Genomic DNA, 21,043 nt, shown 5'->3' on the forward strand with positions numbered 1-21,043 from the left:
ATTCTATATTAAAGTCAGAGTACATTTTATGGACGTGGACTATTTATTTTCCTGGCGCGTTTTTGAAAGAGAGTTATGCTATGTGTACACTCTTAAATCACAAGAACTTTCATAATACAACATTTTTAATCTTAAAAAGTTTCCTAATACAACTACAACTCTAATAAATCAATCAATATCTCACAAGAAAATTTTATACAACTCTAATTACTAAATTAATTATAAAAAATTATACTAATAATTATCTATCATTTAATTCCACTAATTCCTGGCAAAAATTTAAAGACGGTGAATTTTATAAATTATTCAGCCATATATGGCCGGGTCTAAAACCTTGTATATACTTTTTACAAACAGTGCCAATCAACTTATCTCAATAAGTCCGCATAAAACACTTTCACCCCATGCTCTATTTTATTATTAAATTGTTTTTTTATCCAAACAGTTAATACTAAGGTTGGGTGCAATGACTCTCCATTCCCTCAAAAGCGGAGAGAGTGGTGGTGGTTTTTTTCTCCCTATCTGTATATAACTCTCCATATATAGAGAGTGTTATTGAGGAATAGATAGTGCATTCCACGTGAGTTGAAATGACGTGGTTTGTAAAAACCCAAACGTCGTGGAATTGAGTCAATTGTTTTATGTCCCTACCAAGTCATAAACTAATTGTGACAATTTTTTTTTTAGTTTTTTTTTTTTTTATTCCGCACCAGTCGAAGTGGCGTAGAATGGTTCGAACTATTGGACACCAAAATTGACTCTCCATCTTCAAAACACTGTTTTTTTGGTGGAAGGAGATAGAAAGTGGATGCAACATTGGACTCAGCCTAATTCCGACTCCCACCTAATCAACATCCACCATTCAAAACATCAAAATGGCGTGTTCTTACCTGTATATATACGTGGGCCAGACAATGTGTCGGTATTAGTGTGACCATCTTTTTGTGTTTGCAATTTGGAATTCTTGGAATTATCAAGGAAAGATAACACAATATATCGCCACATTCTTATTCTTATAAAAAAGGCTTAAATCCTTACTACTTAAAAAATCGCCCGTCCTTGAGCTACAGTACTGCAATACTGAAATGGTATTTTTTATCTTATGTAACTCTGCAACCATTTTTTCTTTTTTACTGTTTTGGTGGTCCGATGTTGTGGAAAAATAAGGGCCACACAAGTTGTGCCGTGGTCCAATGTTGTGGAAAGTGAGAACAAGTCAGCCGAGAATGACAATGACAAATTTATTAGAAGATTCTCTTAGCAAATTATTCCGCACAAATTTGATCACCAATGTCCTTGCCTTAGAGCATGTGGTGGTGGTGTTGACTGTTGAGTAGGGGACCGTTTCAGATGAAATATATTATGATAAAAATTCTGGTAAAACTTTATCTGTAAATGATGTAAGTTTCATGCAAAGACGGTAAGGTTTCCCATGTAAAATTCTGGTAAATGGTAAAACTTGAGCTAATTATGATTCGGAAAAGTAATAGGAAAAGATTCTTGGGAAGAATAACTCTGTGGTTATACAGTAAGTAAATTATGCTTGAAGAGCTGAAACGAATGCTTGCAGGTGCAGTGTCTCTCTATCTGCATGAAAAAGGTTACAGAAAGATAATTGTGACCTTTTTTCACCAATTACTTAATGTGACATCGTCTAAGTAATCGTTGTCGGCAAGTAGTCTGCACCAGACACCTTACTTGCACTTGACAATGAGTCCAAATGGCGCAAGGGAGCTTCGGATGTCAAATATTCTGAAGTTTCATTGAAAATGCTCATATCATTGAACTGCCAATCAGTTAAATAACCAGGTCTGGATGCAACAGTGCTCACTTCAATGTCTCCTGTCAGCATGGCCACTACTCGTGACATTGGTGGCCGCATTGTTGGTGATGCCTGAGTACACAAAAGACCTACTCCTAGCAGACGAATGGCTTCTTCTTCGTTGAAACTGTTCAATATTGGATCCACCAGCTCCAAGCCATGGTTATTTCCGTTTAAGTTCCAGGCCTAAAACGATAATGAGAAAACATTGAAAGGAAAATAGTTTGCATCTCTTCTTTGGAGGAAAAAAAAATTTAAATCATGAAAGAACTTTTGTTTATCATACCCATTCAAGAAGATACATCCTTTCCTGTTCCAAGCTCGAGTCTGCATTTGAACGCCCGCATAGGATCTCCAATGCCACAACCCCAAAGCCAAATACATCAGCCTTCTCAGTTAAATGGCCAAGCATTGCATACTCGGGTGCGAGATAGCCACTTCAATAAATACTCGGTTTTAGATATATATTTTTAGGAATAAAACTATAAAGAAAACGCAAGATTATTCTTAAAATCCACCCTACACAAGTTTTGTCGACAGAGCAAGGGCCAAGGGTGATAGCTTTTGGATTGTGAATACAATTCAACTTTCGGGCTGCAACAGCCACGCATTAGCCAAAAGTTGGAGTATTACAATCAAACAGCATCCAACCCACTGATTAGTAGACAAACTCAAGAGTAGAATAACTCCAAACAATTACACAAGTGTCAGAAGAGCTTTTACATAGTCCCCGCAATTCGCGTGCTAATGTGAGTCTTTTTGTCATCATACAGCTTTGCCAAACCGAAATCCGAGATTTTGGGGTTCAGTTCAATGTCAAGTAAAATATTACTAGCCTTCACATCTCTGTGAATGATCCTGGGCTTTGACTCCTCGTGAAGATACGCTAGACCTCTTGCTGCCCCCAAGCATATGCTATACCGGGTAGGCCAATCAAGATGTAAAGCATTCTTACCTGCATGTATTGCATCCGTGGCAAACGAGCTTTAGAAAGTAGTTCCAAGGACGCAAAAAAAAATGGAAGTACAAGGAGTCTGTTCAAGGCTTTTATTACCAAAGAGTACTTGATCAAGGCTTTTATTTTTGTGATACTCATAAACAAGGAGTCTGTTTGACCCCTCAATGCAGCATCCATACAATTTCACTAGGTTGCGATGCTGAACTGCAGAAATGGTGGAAATCTCTGCCACAAACTGACTCTTCCCTTGGTGAGATGTTACTAAGAGTTTTTTCACAGCTACTTCTCTTCCATCAGACAGAATCCCCTGTAGATAATTGAAAAAACGGTAGAAACTAGAAAATCATTAGCCAATAGATCAAATCACCAGTACACAAGCAGATGAGTATGTCACTGCATATCAGTCTCAGTTCAAATTGAAAGTTCTTATCATTAATTATCGCAGTCAACTTAACCTAAATATTACCTTGTAAACTGGTCCAAATCCCCCCTCTCCTAACTTATTTGTTGAGTTGAAGTCTCCTGTAGCAGTTCTCAACTCAGCATAACTGAAAATGTTTAGCCTGTTGTCTATTTCTAGGAGCTCTGCAGTTTATGACGAAATGTTATTAAGAATGGTTCCGAACCTTTAAAGCGTGTTGATAAAGTATAAAATTCTGGATATACCTGGCGATCATAAAAAATTTCTTGGATAACAAAAAATGTTTACCTACTAAACAAAATTTTAAGATGCCGTATCCTAATTTCTTTATCAACTAAAACATAGTATTTACCTTCCTCTTCATTTCCACATGACCTTTTCCTCCTCAGACACAATATAGTGCAAGCCCAAATAATGCTCAGAAAACCAATAATAGAAAGTGTGATACCAACAATCATGCCAGTCATATTCTTCTTTGAGCCCATAGGGGGACGACGGTTACTGACAGTTGGTTGAAAGTCTGATAGTAATGCAATCATCAGATTAGGTCAAAAGTAATTGACACCTGTATTAGTATATTAAGTAAAAATTTATCTGCTATATTACCAGGTGTAACTCTGATAGCTGAAATGGATGGTCCATAGAAACCTTGTACAGGTATGCAGCAAGTCCCCTTTCCAGCCCAAAAGAGATGAATCTCAAGGAAGTTCTCGGATACTTGAACTTTAAAATCTCTTTGAACGGCTCTGTTTACGGCTCCACCTGCCGCACTTCTTATGTTAAAATCCTTTATTTCGAGACTTCCCTGAAACAGAAGCAAATAAGCTATAAAAATAATGGAAACAATGGTCCAGATATACAAATAAACTGCGTGGTAACTCAATTTCTCATACTACAAACTTACCATCGATGAATGAGGTCATTCAATTTGTAACTAACCATTCCGAACCATTGAACATGATACTCGTGAGTATTACAACCAAAATTATCGAGTTTCTCATTTTGCAAGTAACAGCTAATGATAATTGAGCAAAGGTAGAAGGATATATGCCCAGATCACGAGCCTTCTAACAATTTAAGCGGTATGCAACTTTTGAAAAAGTTGAAGATGGAATACAAAAATAAAACTTGGAAGCTTGAAGAAAATTATGTACTTCTTAGTACCAAAAAGAGAAAATACCTGCAGATAAATATCAAAAACACGCCTTCCAAGCCTCTCCCAGTTTCTTGCACCTTCATCCTTATTATCAGTCTCTGAAAACTGCAGGTTTACATTGTATATTCCATTCTCAAGACCCAGGCCAAAGTATCTTAGCGATCCTGGGGAAAGTCTTGCTGTCTGGAATAGTTCTGGGTCTAAAGTACCTGAAACTTGCTCCAAGTTGTTTTGGATGTACGGAGCACCGAATCTTTCACCAAATACTCCTATATTGCTAACTGCCCATCTATCATCTTGTACATAGTAAGATGCCGGGCCAAGTGTAGAATTTTCGGCCTCAAAATCTGTGCCATCATTAGATGTCTTCTGTAGACCACCACAGTTTATTGCAAAGGAGGAATCTGTGAACCAGTAAAGAGTTGTGTGTTTAAACTAGCTCATTCAATATTGTACTATTTGTAGCAGATTCAGTTACAGCAGGTTGTGTAGGTTTTGCTTGCTGATCACAGGGAGCCCAGAGTGTGAGCAGGTCCTAAGAGCATATGTGTTTATTTGATCACTTCCAACTTTGTTTATTGTGAATTTTCCAGGCCTTTTCAGGTTAATGTATGATGTTTTCTTCTATTTTATATGCTTGATGATTCTGAACCTTTGGAACTTTAAACCATTTAACTTTAAAATGTCTGTTGTTTCCTTAAGGCAACCAACTTATCTCAGCCCAACTTTGACAAATGACCCTAATCATTTTGCACATTTCCAATAAGTTCATTTATTGAATATATATGGCTATCACTAATTTAAAAAATGCAGCCCCGTCACCCTCCTTGGCTATTTGATACCAGCCGTTTAAACTTAAGCTAGTGAAGTTCCTAGTCTAATTTAAATACTGTAATGTTCAAGGCAAGATAGAATATCCACTCACTTTAATTTCTTAAACATATGTAAACATGGAAGAATAATCCTTTCTATGATACTTTGGTCCATAAAAATATGTTATGAAAAATTCCAATAGTTTGAATGACTGCAGCAGTTTCATATTCATAATATGTGCTAGTGATGAATAATGGAAGATGAAGACGTGGCTTACAGAGTGGAGAGTCCCTATTACAAGGAAAATTCCTCTGAATACAATTTATTCCTGAAGGCAAGACACTAAATGCATAACAAGAATATAATCAGAATTTGAACTACAGGGGAGGAAAAACTATTTGGAAATATAGATAAGAAATAATGTGTCTATAAAAGGAAGGCAGAAAACACCCAATTATTGCTTACCTATTGCTTGAGGAATCAAATGTCAAGTTGTTAGCAACAACGCTCCTGAATTAGACAATGCAAGTAGCTCAGGTATGTATTCTAAAGATCATACATAGGTAAGAATGTAAGATCAACTGTGAAATAGAAGGATTTAACAAAAGCTATGCTTGCTACTTTCATAGTTTCATGACATAGGTGCTAATGGCATTTATGTCAACCGATGGTTGAAAATAAAAGCATGGACCACTAAATTGAAATCTTAACAGAAAGAGTATATTTATTATGATTAAATGTATAAATAAAACGAACTAACTTGTATAATTGATTCTTCATTCAGTGTCAATGTAATATTGAAAAGTTTATTGAGCTGCATAAGATTCTAGTGCAATATGCTGCCGGTAAATATTGTGGGAATACAAATGTAAGTGAAGAAAATTATAATTTTGTTTGCATCATCAGACATACAGTGATAAATTTCTCTGGGCCACCCAAGATGGTAAACTTCCTGACAATCTGTTGTATGATAAATCTCTGCACATAAACCATATAGCCAAGGTCAAATTTAATTCGTACAATGAAGAATGATAAGTAAGAATTCAATTGTAGGTATATTGTTATGACAAATGCAATCAAGGAACTCAAGACAAGATTCCTAATCTCCTAAAAAGATAAGAATAAGGACTTACACTGTGAGAAGTAATGGACTCTTTTGAGGAGGAATGGTACCAAATAAGTTATTGTTTCCAAGAAACCTGCTCATTGCAACGAAATGAGGGAAGATAAAGATAAACAACAACGAACCGTACTAAGAAAGTAATTTAAAGGACCACTAGTAATTTTATATCTTACAAATAAGAGAGAGAACTCAGGTTGAAAAGAGGTTCTGGAATTTGGCCAACTAAATTGTTAAAGCTGAAGTCCCTGTAAAAGCAAGTTTATAACAACATTAGGAAACTGAAAAAATATTACTCAGATGTGAGTACGTTTCTTTACTGGAAATCGTCACAGTTGGTTTCCTATTTGTCAGCATTTTTGAATGACTGAATGTATATGTACATGCATGTCTGTATTTGTGTTTTGTTTTGTTGGAGGTGAAATTATAACATTTACTCACAATCTCTGTAACTGTTGGTACTCTCCAATATTGGATGGAATAGTTCCAGTGAGCAAATTATTTCTCAAGGTTCTACAAAACAAGGAGTTAGTGATTGTCAGATAAACGTGTTAAGTAGAAGAAAGAGTGAGCTATTAGGAGACTTACAGGACGGTTAAATTTTTAATGTTTCTCAAAAATTCCAGTGACGAATCACTTATTCCAGGACTCACATTGGCCAAATCACTTATTCGTCTGAACAAAAGATAAGATAATCAGATAAAATATTACAGTATGAAGGACAAAATAAATTAAAAATTCTTGAAAATCACTTACAAGTCAGTTAACGAAATCAAATTAGAATAACTGGATGGTATTGGACCTTGAAAAGAGTTTCCTTGAAATCTCCTGCAGAAACATTTAACATGAGACAGCATTATGGTAAAGCAAGGGAGAAACACTCAAACAAGAGAAAGTTCACCTTCATTAGTTCATACAGAAAAAATATTCATAAGAAGAAGGTTAGGTTAAATTAGCTTACAGTGAGGTAAGGTCTGTCCAATTGCCAATGAAGTCAGGTATCCTGCCTGTGAAGGCATTATCTGATGCCCACCTGAAAGACAAATGGAAGTAAATCAAAATGGCAGTATATGATACACCAAATGAGTTAAAAGGAGAAATTGTCATAAGAAGATCTTACATGACTTGCATATTTACGAGATTCACAAATGTTGTAGGAATCGGCCCACTCACACCGGCACTGTCCATGTAGCTGTCCATTGAAGATTACATCAGAAACTTAAAATTCAACTACAGCACTTGCAATCTCCAATAATATGATATTGCATTTCTGTTTATATGATTTTGAGAAGAAATCAAAAGATTGCATCTCAGACAGGTTCATAGTGGTTCATGCCTAAAGGTTACAGCATTTGAAGTACACTATTTGTTATATTTCCCTTTTTGTGCAGAACTCGATCAAGGACGAGGGTTGACTGCTATACTGAGATCCAGTAAGATTGTAATTTTGTAACAAAGCACTATTAGAAGCGCGCATATGTATATAGCAGTCAAATATAAAAATGATGCATTGGCTCCATGCTTTAGTATTGCAAGAACAAATATAAGGACAACTTTAATGTAAGAGTTTAATGTCCTATGATTTTTGGGCTTGCCCTTATATGTTAAGATCTCACATACTGGAGTCCAGCTTGACCATGTAATTAGACCACAAGTTTATATTGTGGTCAATTAGGGAAACTTATCTCTCTTATTAGATGTGTGAGTTAGATCTTCACTTAGTTTTATGTGATATAATACTTGGAAGAACATACATTTGCTCCAGGTTGACTAACGATCCAAGCTCTGGTGGAAGTGACCCAGAGAAGTTATTTGAACCAAAAGCCCTGAAGGAGAAAAAAAATATATAAGAAATTCGGCAGAAATAGTAAACAAACACACCAAGCCAAAAACACACACAAATAATGTTTGGATTTACGTAAGTCAAACAAAAATATAATAACAACAACACTGTTGGAATCTAGCACATCTGTGGAAAGTGTATATGTGTTACATCACCAAGAGAAGAAGTAACATCGTGTGATTGTTATTAATTTAAAGAAACTTGATCATTCTTTTCCTTGTAAGCTCTAACACTGGCTAAGTATGGAATTAACCCCCCAAAAATAAAATAAAATGACTAGCAAACTGGAAATGGATCCCAGTGAACAACATAAAGTATTGTGTAGAAAATTTGAAATTCTGGAGATGTCTTACAATAACCGTAAGTTCCGAAGTCCTCCAAGCTGCGGTGGTATGGGCCCAGATAACGCATTAATACTAACTGACCTAATAAAACAACACATGGTTAAAATAGCACTTCTGATGATTATATTTTTATGGCATGATGAAAATGTACCCCAAAACAAAATGCAACTTACAAGGTCTGCAAAGCAGATAGATTGCCAAGAAATGCAGGCAGGGGACCTGTTAAGAAATTCTGATCCAACTTTCTGCGTAGTAAATAAACATAAGAAATCAATGAAGAGTTCCCCTGAACCACATGGTGTTTTCTTGAATTCCTTGTGGAAGACCGATTTGACATATAATAGAAGCAAAAACGATAGCCATAGTTGCGCGTGGTTGTCTTGGAACAACTATAAAGAGATGGTTACACCCTGATTCTTAGCAATTATACGAAGAGGTTAATTAAATTTAGTTCAAATCTAGAATATGTAATTCAGAAAGATAATAATGTGGATGCAAATTCCATGGAACGTTAGAAAGACGAAGCTTAGAGCGAGTCCATACAGAAAGGTTAGGAAAGTCAAACTCCTCAGCTCTTCAGGAAGTACTCCTCTCACATTCAATGCATATACTTTCCTAAAAACGAACAAATAAATTCATATTAGAAACAAATTGAATGATCTATACATGATGCAACTATGTAATTAGAGATTTTGTTTAATGCTTGTATCATTTCCCACATTGTTCCCAAGTGTAAGTAAGAATCGTCAAAGCATTATAAAAAATATGACATGAAGAGTGAGCGTAGCATGGCACCTACAGCTGGGTGATGTGGCAAGTACCATTGGTTAAACTACAATTACACTTGATTCCTGGGTTGAAATCCCGGTTCTCGATATCAGTAGTGTCAACTGCAGCTCCAATACATGGATTTCCGTCCAATAATGTGACATACGAGATTCCCCATTGTTCGAAAATAGACGTCAGAGCCCTCACTGTGTCGCCACCACATCCAAACAACCAGAGAAGTTAATGATTGCAAGCTAGGTGACCATGATAGTAAGAGTATGCTATGATGTTAGAAAAATTGTCCACCATAACAGGACATTAAAACATTCAAAATATGAAGGGTATCAAGCTCTCGATCACTCAGTGTCACATACACTAAAAAAACTTTGTAAAGTTTCTATCAAAACTGAAATAGAACAATGCCCATCTTATATAACAAGATAAACTCTTAGTGCCCATCTAATAACTAAATAATATTAATCTTATCAATATATATCATCATACATCAAATAAATACAAAAATATGAAGAGGAAATAAAAGGGGTGGAGTATCGTGCATGTACCTTCAGAAGGGTCAGTAGGAGTTTGAGCTTGAGATCTGCTGATCAACAAAGACAAAGACATGCAACAAAGTAAACAAAGAAACTCTACCAACTTCATAACTCAACTTTTTAGCTCAAATAAACACAAAACTCTCTTAAGAAATGAAGTTGAATAAGAAACGGTGGTTGTTATATTTTCCTTTACTCAGGTTGTTGTGTGTTGACGTGTCCGACTTTCACAAGTTTCAAATATTTATCGGTTGTAATTAAGTACGGACAAGGACTTGGCTCACAAGTCACATCATCATCATAAAAAGGGCCGGACAAGTTGTGGCCGTGGTGGGAAGTCAATATGTCATCGAACACGGCTTGTAGATTGTAGAAGCCCAAGTCACCCGAAAATGACAATGACAAAATTATTAGAAGAATCTCTTAGCAATAATTCAGCACAAATTTGATCACCGATGTCCTTGCGTTATGGCATGTGGTGGTGGTGTGACTGTTGAGTAGGGGACCGTTTCAGATGAAATATGGTAAAATTCTGGTAAAACTTTATCTGTAAATGTAGAATTAAACAACTACTGAAATCATAACACCGGTTTAGTGGCGTGCTGCTTGGCTACTACTCACTCCATTCGATGTTATGCCTGTCATAATATAAATTGAAAACAATAACACTGATTTGATGTGCGCTTCTTGGCTGCTACTATCAATATCACTGTTAATGTCAACAAAATACTATTATGGTTACTCCTGAAACATACGTGTAGTTGAGGCTTGACTTCTATCTGAAACATACTTGCAGTTGAGGCTTGACTACTACCTGAATACTGAATACTGAATAGTGGATAGGCCTTGTCATGAAGAGTTCGTCAAGGCATGTTGGAATATGGAGACATGAGTACTCTTTTTCATACATCTTCATATTCTCCTTCCCTCATATATTACTGAATATCTTCATATCTCTCTATTCCCCCTCTCAAGTTGGAAAATACAAGGCTGAGTAGGAACATACAAAGATTTGTCTATTCCGACTTGAACTTGAAACCAAGGCCCAAAATATCGATATCGATGAATATATCGGTGTACCCAAAAACCGATATATATCGGATATATCTATTTTTTTGGTGACCAGTCCAAACTATTTAAAATATCGGCTATATCGGAAATATAATATCGGAAACATATTGGAAATATATTGGAAATATCGGATTTATATTAAAAAATGGTAAAAAAGTAAACTGATATATATCGATTATATCGGCGATATAAAGTTTCATATCGGAAATTCTGATATATATCGAAAAAAAAGGTTCAATATTCGGTGGATATATGTCGGAAATATCGATATCGGTGTACCAATTTACCGAGATATATCGGCGATATTTTGGGCCTTGCTTGAAACAGAGAAAACCAAATACCAACTTATACAACCAACCAATGCTCACTTCAAAAAACAATACTTCATACTCCAATCCTACCTACATTAATATCCATTCTCCCAGGATACTCATATTGAGCCACGTCAGCAAAGTTTTTAAAATAGTCCCTACTTGAAAAATAATTACTCATCTTCTTACCAAAATAACCCTGAATTTGGCCTGCCATCTAATTTAATATAAGTCAAATTTGTCTTTTTTATGTGTTTTGGAAAAAAGAAACAAATCTACGCAATTATTTGAGCTGTACGCCTGGGGTAATTTAGTAATTAAGAACCCAAAAAAGAGAAACAAAACCCAACCTTTCGTCAAACTCTTCCTCCCAAAACACCAGCCACCACCACTGCCAGTAACACTTTGAAACGAGCCAAAGATGGAAGTGTTTTCCCGATGGCAAATCTATCTTCTTATTAAAACTTCAAATTCAATCTCATTCAACTTCTGCGTGAAGTTGTTGACAAAGAGTTTTCATAGCCATGACAAAAGCGAGTTACTTTTTGGAAGAAGAAGAAAGGTATGATTTTATATCTCTGAGTTGTTTATCGTTTATGACTTAATTGTAGTTCGGCATATATTTGTAATCACATTAATTTAACTATGGAAACAACCAGTCGAAATGACTTCGGCTTGCAAGTTATTGGATTCTAAATATTTAAACCGTAACAGACCTTTATAAAGACCATATGTTATTGAATAACAACTTTGTGGTTTATTTGACTTGAAAATACGATACTACAATTGAGAGTTTAGTTGTTTGGGTATATATAAGTTCAGGCGCAGGCATTTACATAATTCAGTTGCATGTGTTATATACTTATACTAAGTATCTTTCCTGGAATCTCTACTAAAACATAATCAAAAGTTACACTATTCATATTAATCAACTATAACTGTTGAAACAAACAGGTTAGGCTCCAGATTGAGTTCATGAACTATAGAAAGAACAAGTTCGTTTTGCCATCCTGTAGCCTGACGGAAGGTATGCAAGAAGGTGTGAAAATTACTGTTGTCAATGACAACTGCACAAGCAAGGGTCTAGAACACTACACCTACACCATTCAGCTCCTGTAACACCACAAAATATTACGACACGAGTTTAGCCTGACGGACAGAGCACTCTAAGTGTGCTGTTGTATTTGGCGACAAAAATGGAGATAATACAAAGAGAAACTTTATTGACAAAGACAAACCGAGGGTCACCGATTGCAGAAGGAAACTATCATGACTTCTCTAGATAGAAGACCCATCTAATAGATATTTCTACCCTCAAGAACATTTGTGGGTGAGATTCAATTGTTGTACCAGTAAGTAAACATTTTTGTATAGTAATGTCGTTGTTTTTCATGCCTTCTCTTGCCCTTTGTGGGATTCATTAGATGTTCACAAAAATGTGTTGGTCAAGATACATTCAAATGAATACGGTGACTCTAGGTTGTATTATAAATAGATTTGTCGTTCTTCCAGTCAATCATATGACCATCATATGCTTTTACAATATGTTTCATGCTATTTTTCTGAGTTGAAGCATCTATTTCTTGTGGGAGCACTTCACTTGAACGGCTAGACTCTTTGTCAACTCTTTACATGGATCTTCATTTGCCTTATCGAATAAGCCTCGGTCTACTGGTATCTCACACTTAATCTTTCCCAAGTAATGATGTTCAATGCCAATGAAACCAGTTAAAGAAGGATCAAATTTCTATGATGTATTAGTGTTGAGGGAGGGAAAGAGACTATTACCTGTTCCGCAATCATCTTGCTTGAGGGTGAAGTGCAGTTTCCTAATTTGAAGTGTCCACAGTTTCCAAAAGGATCACCAAAGCTCGCAAATTCGACTGCAGTGATAACTTTGTGGTTGGGGCACTTCAAGCATGCTTTTGGTTTCAATTATCCAGCACCAGATCTAGAAGTAGCCATAGTCAAAGCCATGACACATGACGACGACCCAATAGACGAGAAATATATCCGTGAAATTCTAACACTTACTTCTTATTCAAGAATGTATGTAATTGGATTGTTGGATTAAAAGCTTTGATGTTAGTTCACAGGCTTTTAAGTGAAGGAGATCCTGTGTTTCAACAAGAGATTTTGTATGCTACGAGGTTACTTAATTTGTTTAATTTTAGAGATGAGGCTCATTCTAATTCTTGGGACCATTCTGCTTTTGTACGGACTTATGCACTGTATCTTGATCAGAAGTTAGAGTGTTTAGTTTATGAGAAGAAACGACAAGGTAGTGGTGGAAGGCGAGACGAGCCTTATAGATCGGGTAGTGGAAGTGGGCATGATGATACAGGTTGAAGTAAGTGCAAAAGGAAATTCCAATCTCATATACATTCCTCACTGAAAAGTGAGATATATCCACAAAATTTTCCTGTACAGTCCAATACACCCTGAGTCATTCGGGCTACAAAGGGAAACAAAGGGTTGCATCACCTAAGATACTTGATAAAGGCTTTAATTCGTTTTTCACATGATGATTCATAAATTGTATACCCTATTGGTGAAGCATGATATAGGTCCATGTTAGCTTATTACAGACAGTTATTGAATAAGACTAATGCACACTATTAACTATGTATTAAAGAGCTAATGATAGAGGTTTCTGGACCTTTTGGAGTGGGGTTTAATGCAGGTGAGTTGTGTGTAAACTGCATATAAATCTCTAAAGACCTTGAAATTGTGTATGATCCATAGTGAAAGCATTGAAGCGAATTAGCTGTGTGAAATAGATATCTAAGGTCCATGGTGATTTGATTACAGTCCTTAAGGTGATAGGACCCGTGGTGGGTGAGCAATGTTTAATATCTACTTAAAAGCCATTGGATAGTAGTAAAAGAAAGTAATCCAAGCAAAAAGTCTTATAGTGACCCTCTGGAAAAGAGTGATTGGGACAGAATTAGAATGTTTGTTTAGTTTCTCCAAGATTATTTAGAATCAACAAATAACATATTTGGGTCTAACTATGTCACTTCCGATATTTTGTTTCATGAGCTTATCATAGTGAGGAGTAGTTTCAAACAATTATGCGACTCTGAGGAAATCCATTTATGTGAAATGGGTTTGAGGATGGTTGAAAAGTTTGACATGCATTGGAGCCTCGAAAATAAGATCAACCCGTTATTGTTAGTTGCGGTTGTTCTCGATCCTAGGTTCAAGTTGGAATATATGAGGTTTAGTTTGATGGATTTATATGAAGCCTCGAAGATCGATCTAATTGTAAGGAAAGTGAAGACTACATTATAGCGTTTGCATGAGTGGTATGCTGGGAATAGCTCAAGTATATGGCATCACAGAATGAGAGTGAAGAAATTGTCTTTGACGATGAGGTCAACGACTTTGCTACTGAATGGAGAAGGTATATCCAGAAGCAGCAAAGGTTGGGGAGTGTGTCAGAGGTTGAGAAGTATTTGACATATCCTCTTGAAGAAGAAAGTGGACATAAAGCTTTTGAAATCTTGGGTTGGTGGAAGAATAATGCTACCGAGTATCCATTCCTCTCTCTCCTGATGCGGCATGTACTAGCCATTCCTGTGACTTGGTTGCATCAGAGTTTGCTTTTAGCACAACAGGTCGTATACTTTATCCATTTCACAGTTCCTTGCGACCTAACACGGTTGAAGCCCTCATATGCATGCAAAATTGGCTCCGGTCTAATGCAAATCCGATCGATCTTCAAGATTCAATGAAAGAAATAGAACAATATGACGCAATGGATGCAGGTACACATTTCAACAACTTTGTATTGATATCTTTTGTTTATAGCTTTAATTGGTTATTTATTTAATCAGAATTGTTCGAAGCAGCAACTTCATCGTTATTATTGCAGACTTCTTCTCAAAAAGTTGAAAGTTCTATCTAACTCTATCGTGTCTTTTCAATACAGCCTTCAAGCCCCTGCAACGTTTTTTACATCGATCAATGATAAGTGACTATCTCATCCCCAAGACGCGATTAGCGAGAATTATTTATTGGGGTCTTGGGGACCATATACACAACCAAACGCAGGAAAAAGGCTAAAGATCTAAATCGAATTAAGGTATGTGATGAAAAAAGGCTCAAGATCTAAATCGAATTAAGGTATATGTTGAAAAAAGGCAAGGTCAATATTTGTTATTTGAATTATTGTGTTCTCATTTTTATTTTATTTTTTTTCTTTTCTTGGTTAGTTATTTATGATTTTTAGTTATTTATTTTTTGTATATATTTCAAAAACATGCATGTTATTGTGAGGTTCATCTTTGTTTTGCTTCTGGTAATGACCTGACTCTGTTTTGGTGTCCTTTTTCTATTTGAAGAAACGCTTATTGAGATATATTGAATTTGGGCTAGAAAGAGCATACTTCTTGTTTTTTTTTTTTTTGTCATTTAATTGTTTTTTAAATTGATGATCATGTTTAAATTCTCTTTTTGTTTCTAATATATTTTTTCTAAAAACATTTGTTTTGTATTATCATTCTTATTTTTTGATGGAGAAATTAAGACATTGGAGGGAATTCAAGACATGAGTTGGAAGTTCAGTGGGCAATGCTATCGAGCAATGGTGCTCTCAAAGTGCTAAACATATGCATATTAAGGTGTTTATAACAATATTATAATTAAGAGACAAAATTTCTTAGGATTTAACTTCTCAAGCTCTTCCGGAACAGACCATAGACTTATTGTAGGTATTTATTTGCACTTGCCTTGAGATATCTGGATCATTTCTCGCTGCAATGATTGCAAACATTGGGTAGCAAGATAAGGAGATATACTCTGCATCATGAAAACCAAATGGCTAAAAAATATAGGATCACTAATTATCATGTACTTACCTTTTCTAATTTTTGGTGTTCACCTGTTTAAGATCAATAAATTTTAGTCTTGGGGCACTTTATTACAGTTTAGACTATATATACTCCTAGGTATTTCTATGCCATAAAATATCTTGCATTCATTACTTTTCACTTCTTCTAATACAATTGCTGCTATTATACAACTCTTGAAGCAAATTTAAAGAGTTGGAAAGGGAATTTTATGCAAGCTTCATATATATTATGCCATCTCTGATTTTTTTATTTTATTTTTTATTTTTATTTTTTTGTTAACAGTGGTATATCTAAGAAATAAAGTTTGGAAGCAGTGATTGTATGACATGCAGCTTGAGAGGTAACTATCAATATTTCATCCAATATTAAATTATTTTGTTTTTTGATTTTTATAAATTTATTTCTTAACCTCTTCCAAATGAAATTTTGATTTTCTAATAATAAGTTTAACCTTGGCTATAGCAGGTGTAGTTTTTCCACCGAATTTTCATCAATAGTTTTTTGTTGCACACCATCAGGTTTTGCTCAAGGATCGATGGGAGGGAAATGTGTATGCAAATGTGGGACTTTATTTACCCATTTTGACATTGTACATTCTATTTCCTTAAATCACAAATTGAGTAGTTATTATAAGTTTCACGCCTACCTAATTTATGTCTTCCACGATTTAAATATCGATAGTGTTCTTTGTTGAAGCTCTATTTGAGACCGCCATGGTTCTATATTTCAAAACTGTAGAAATGGTTCTTTGATGGGTATTTCCGTAGCTTAGACTCTACATTAATCATTTAAACCAAAGATTAAAATACAATGGTTTGCTAACATTGTTAAATAACATGTGAGAACTTTCTTACTCTTAAAATTGTTCTTCAATAACATTTATTTTTCTCCATTGTTATGTTAACAAGTTTGGGATTAATTTGAAAGGAATCGAACTTATAATCTTCAGTTAATTATATTTGTAACTTCATAATGTTACTGTTTCGGCAAAAGCTAACGCTAAAAACTGTATATATATTATACAAATGGGCTTAAGCACATCAACCAAAATTAAAAGCCTGAAAATTAACATGCCTACACATAATGGGTTTAAGAATAGCAGGCCCGACCACAGGTCGGGCTGCATGGCTAGTACACAAAAAAAAATCTAACAGAACATGCACCAAACTTAACAATACTCACTATAGAGGGTAGAGGGTGGGTCGCGCATTTTTATTACTGCGAACTTTTGGAACAGTGGAAGATGAAAAGAATAATTCCTCGTAAGATAGAGGTCATGTGCCCCTATAATACTTCAAACAAACAACTTGATCATGTTCTAGAAACTGAGACAGAAGACGGCATCAATATCAACTGCGCAGAAACTAGAAACCCAAACATCCATAACGACATACAAACAATACTACCCCTCTAATCCTGGATGAGAATGCAAACTACCTTCCAAAGGCTTGATACTACAAAAATCTCGAAAACTGATGAGTGGAAGCTAGAGCGCGGGCGCTCCTTAATTTGTCAAGGCATATTGGAGCGCGCCTCGCACCCAACTGCCTGGAAGTCGAGTCAAGCAAGAGTGCACCCCGCGCCCATCTCAGGCAATTCCGGAGCACGCCCTGTGCCCTCTTCTCTGAATATAATAAGAACAATAGTGAAAACAACTTTTGGCGTGCAGACTGAGCGCGTGCGTGCCTGTCCAATACTAACTTCAAAGACTCTGGGATACAGAGAGGTTGTGCCTCTCTTATCAATACTAAGACAGAGAGATTGCAGAAGACGTAGATTGCAGAAGCGAAACAATACTAAGAAACCAATACTGAGAAACTTCAGATCTCTCTCCTAGCATTCTTCAAACAAACTCTAAACACTAGTGAAATCTTGAAAACTTACTTTAGCATGACGATGAACAGTACCCGTGAACAGTAAACCCGCCAGAGAAAAAAATTGAAACTTGAATTGAGATATAAGAACTTCTTTTCGTGAGAAATCCTTATTCTTCTTGAAACTTGACTTGAATACTATATTGAAAAAATTAAATAAACTTGATTTTGTTTCTTGGTGAAGGATTCCTCTCCTAACATACCACTGAACCTCGCTTCGATACCATGTTAAATTCTATGTTAGTGGTGATGTTAGGAGAGTTGTGATATTGATATATTAGAGAAACCAAGAATAAGAACTGAGAAGACTAGAAATTGATTAGGGTTGGAATATAGAGTCTTAGGTTGAGAGATCTCTACCCAGAGTTACATACTTATACTAAACTAAAACATGATAATAGAAACTACTAGATATGAATGTCCACACTTATAGAAACATGGGACTTTCCATATTGGACATATTCTAATAGTTTCACTGTTTTTCTTTTTGAATTTAGAAGCATCCAATCGCTTACAAGCGCCATGTCCACCGTGGGCAATTCTCGGGAAAAAATGCTAGCAAATATGCACACTCGTGGTATGCATATAGTTACAAAATTCGAAATTAGCATGATTCTAAAATGTTGAAAAATCTAAATTATGTTTGGAATTCCAATAGCAGTATCAGAATTTGCAAGGTATTAAAAACAATTGGAACAAGTCCTGATCGTCAGATTTTAGATCTTATCACTGTCCATCCACTTAAGTTTAAGAGTTTATACTTAGAGTTTATTAACATAATAATGATAGCTATTAAGGTGGAGCAACAATGGTGGTTGTTAAGATGAATTGATCGATGGTAATGACGAAGACGAAGAAATTTAAAATGAATGATAATCTCCATTTTCCCTATACCTCTTTCAATTTCATCATCTTTTTCTAAACTATTCTTCAATTTCATAATGTATCATCTATTTGTTCTTCAATTTCATCATATATCGTCCAAGATCAGTGAATTTGGAGCTAGGGCTAGATAATTAGATATGGGTTAATGTTGATAAACAATATATTTTCATGTAATTACGATAAAGTATATTCCGATCATTTCGATTTCGATGTTGTTTCGTTTTTTTTTTTTATGAAATATTAGTAGTTATTCGCCTTAGATTAAGAGAGAGAAAAACAGGATACAAAATATGTATAAACTATAAATCCCAATGACAATATTACAAACAAAACATATTATAAAAAAACAAAAATAAAAACATAAAACTGGGGTAAAAACCCTGATTTGAGTCTTTATTAGCTTAAAACCCATTGACTTTTTGAATTACGCTAAAAGCCCACCCCTTTTTTAAGTTGTGAATTAAAAGTTTCCATGACGTTAAAATTATGGAATAAGGTCATTGACCCAATTAGATCACCTCCTTTAGCTTCTTCTAATACCAAATTTACCCTTTTCTTCTCTGTTTAGTTTTTATTGTAGTTTGTCTTCGAAAAATCTCTCTTTTATTGAGTTTGAGATCGTGATATGTGATTTCATCAATTGAAAAGTTTGGGTAACATAAATTTGTTATCCATGTTTGGGTAATGAAGAAAGGAATCACTAGTGGCTTAGCAAGAAAAAGGTTAGATTTTTATGATGTTGGGCTTTTGATTTAATGTGTAAATGAGAATTGGTGTTCTTCATTTTTAAGTTTTAAGCTTGGTTTTGTTAAGGTACAATGTACGTTTGGCTTTGTTAAGCTTCAAATACTTGAGAAACAAAATTTTTCTTGTTTGTTATGATGTGAATAAGATCTAGATAGAAATGTCAAAGATGCAAGAGCTCTTATTGCAACACAAGATCAATTAGAGATGGTTACAATACTTAATCTTATTGTTGCAGCACTTGCAATTTCGCCTAGATATGAAGTAGCATTGGAACTCAATTCTATAACACTTCTTTCGAATTAAGGAAGTGGCTAATATGCTTTAGGAATACGTTCTTAGCTATAAAATGGTGTATGATGAAGAATTGACTACTTCTTTAGACAATAGTAGTTAACAAGAGATTTCGAGAGAAAGAGTGAATCTTCTTTCTGAAAATTCTTTCGTCAACCGATTCATCTGATAGACAGTCTTCACTCAAATGCTTTTTTATTTCTGATATGAAGAAAAAGTTATGGTTGGACTTTGTAAACAATATGATAAAGAAGGTCAATGGGGGTAAATTATTCATCTCAATTTCTTTAGCAATTGTGATTTATGTGGATTGATTTGGAGGATTATTGGAATAAATGGTATCTCACTATCCCTATGCAATGCAGGTATTTGGTATTGGGTGAAGCTTGTTGCTATCTTGGATTAATAGAAGATACAATGGTTCTCTTACAAACCATAAGCAGCTACAATTCAAAGAGAAATCATATGATGTTATGAAGATATCTTTACCTTGTCTAATGCCGCTTTGTGCAATGACATGAATAACACCACGCTGCCTCCTTCCGAGGCTGCATCAAGTTTCAAAGGGGTATTATGCCGAGACATTGTTTGTATTTGTGATTCTTCTGAGCATTGGACTGTGCATTGTTGTTGTTCTTTATTTTTTGACAAACCGTAGTTTTACGAAGGATCCATAAGCTAAAAATGGAAGAGCACTCATTAAATGAGTAAGCGATGGTTTGAGTCCATCTAGATCCAATTCTAGCACCTTTTGGTGTAAAAAGGAATAAATAAAACGTCGTTTGATGGTAGTATATGCATAAGAGGCCTCTTTGCATAGATGATCGATAACATTTGTATATGTATTATATTAGGTTTTGTATTAGGTTGAAGACATGTTTTAGATTTGTTTGCACACAAACAATTTTTGCATTGCGCAAGTGAGTTAAAAAACCAATGGTTTTGTGATGGTAAATTATACTTTTTTACCATATATAGATGACATAGGTTTTATGTTTCACAACAACTCATACTGAAGCATGGGATCCTTTTCAATGAACACTGATTTGGTAGTAATAGACAACATAATATTCATGTTGCAGTAAAGTTGACAGTGTAGCATCCATGTTGCAGTAGATTTTCCAATGCAACATCCCTGTTGTAGTACGTGGGAGTTGACAGTGGCTGTTGCAGTAGTAATATTAATATACAATGCAACATCCATATTCGTCT

The 21,043-nt window shown here is 35.2% G+C and overlaps 1 protein-coding gene and 2 long non-coding RNA genes across 3 annotated transcripts; 2 read left to right on the forward strand and 1 right to left on the reverse strand.

Annotated features, from left to right (window-relative positions):
- Positions 1–1,450: 1,450 nt before the first annotated feature.
- LOC147479070 (putative LRR receptor-like serine/threonine-protein kinase At1g56140) lies at positions 1,451–10,280 on the reverse strand. The gene is made up of 24 exons (XM_086582919.1): positions 9,809–10,280; positions 9,277–9,451; positions 9,021–9,092; positions 8,651–8,722; positions 8,487–8,558; positions 8,045–8,116; positions 7,411–7,482; positions 7,252–7,323; positions 7,047–7,118; positions 6,879–6,965; positions 6,732–6,803; positions 6,467–6,538; positions 6,304–6,369; positions 6,083–6,148; positions 5,636–5,680; positions 5,448–5,512; positions 4,382–4,761; positions 3,808–4,006; positions 3,554–3,721; positions 3,247–3,365; positions 2,877–3,087; positions 2,546–2,777; positions 2,109–2,259; positions 1,451–2,008 (listed from the first exon to the last, which is right to left on the reverse strand). Exons 1-24 carry the CDS (start codon positions 9,903–9,905, stop codon positions 1,655–1,657), a joined length of 3,063 nt encoding a protein of 1,020 aa, XP_086439045.1. The 5' UTR covers positions 9,906–10,280; the 3' UTR covers positions 1,451–1,654.
- A 1,256-nt stretch (positions 10,281–11,536) lies between these two features.
- LOC147479071 (uncharacterized) lies at positions 11,537–13,374 on the forward strand. The gene is made up of 2 exons (XR_015207861.1): positions 11,537–11,740; positions 12,133–13,374. It is a non-coding gene; the product is annotated as an uncharacterized LOC147479071 (long non-coding RNA).
- Positions 13,375–13,908: 534 nt separating this feature from the next.
- On the forward strand, positions 13,909–17,067 carry LOC147479072 (uncharacterized). Its single transcript, XR_015207862.1, has 4 exons — positions 13,909–14,948; positions 15,113–15,265; positions 16,317–16,374; positions 16,553–17,067. It is a non-coding gene; the product is annotated as an uncharacterized LOC147479072 (long non-coding RNA).
- Positions 17,068–21,043: the final 3,976 nt, after the last annotated feature.

Source organism: Coptis chinensis, chromosome 9 (assembly GCF_015680905.1).
Source record: "Coptis chinensis isolate HL-2020 chromosome 9, ASM1568090v1, whole genome shotgun sequence".
Taxonomy (NCBI): Eukaryota; Viridiplantae; Streptophyta; class Magnoliopsida; order Ranunculales; family Ranunculaceae; genus Coptis; species Coptis chinensis.

Coding starts and splice junctions, on each gene's coding strand:
- LOC147479070 (XM_086582919.1), bottom strand. CDS start 9,905: ATGAAGTTGGTAGAGTTTCTTTGTTTACTTTGTTGCATGTCTTTGTCT. Junction 9,093..9,276: donor ACTTGCCACATCACCCAGCT/GTAGGTGCCATG, acceptor GTTCGTTTTTAG/GAAAGTATATGCATTGAATG. Junction 3,366..3,553: donor ATGTGGAAATGAAGAGGAAG/GTAAATACTATG, acceptor CATAAACTGCAG/AGCTCCTAGAAATAGACAAC.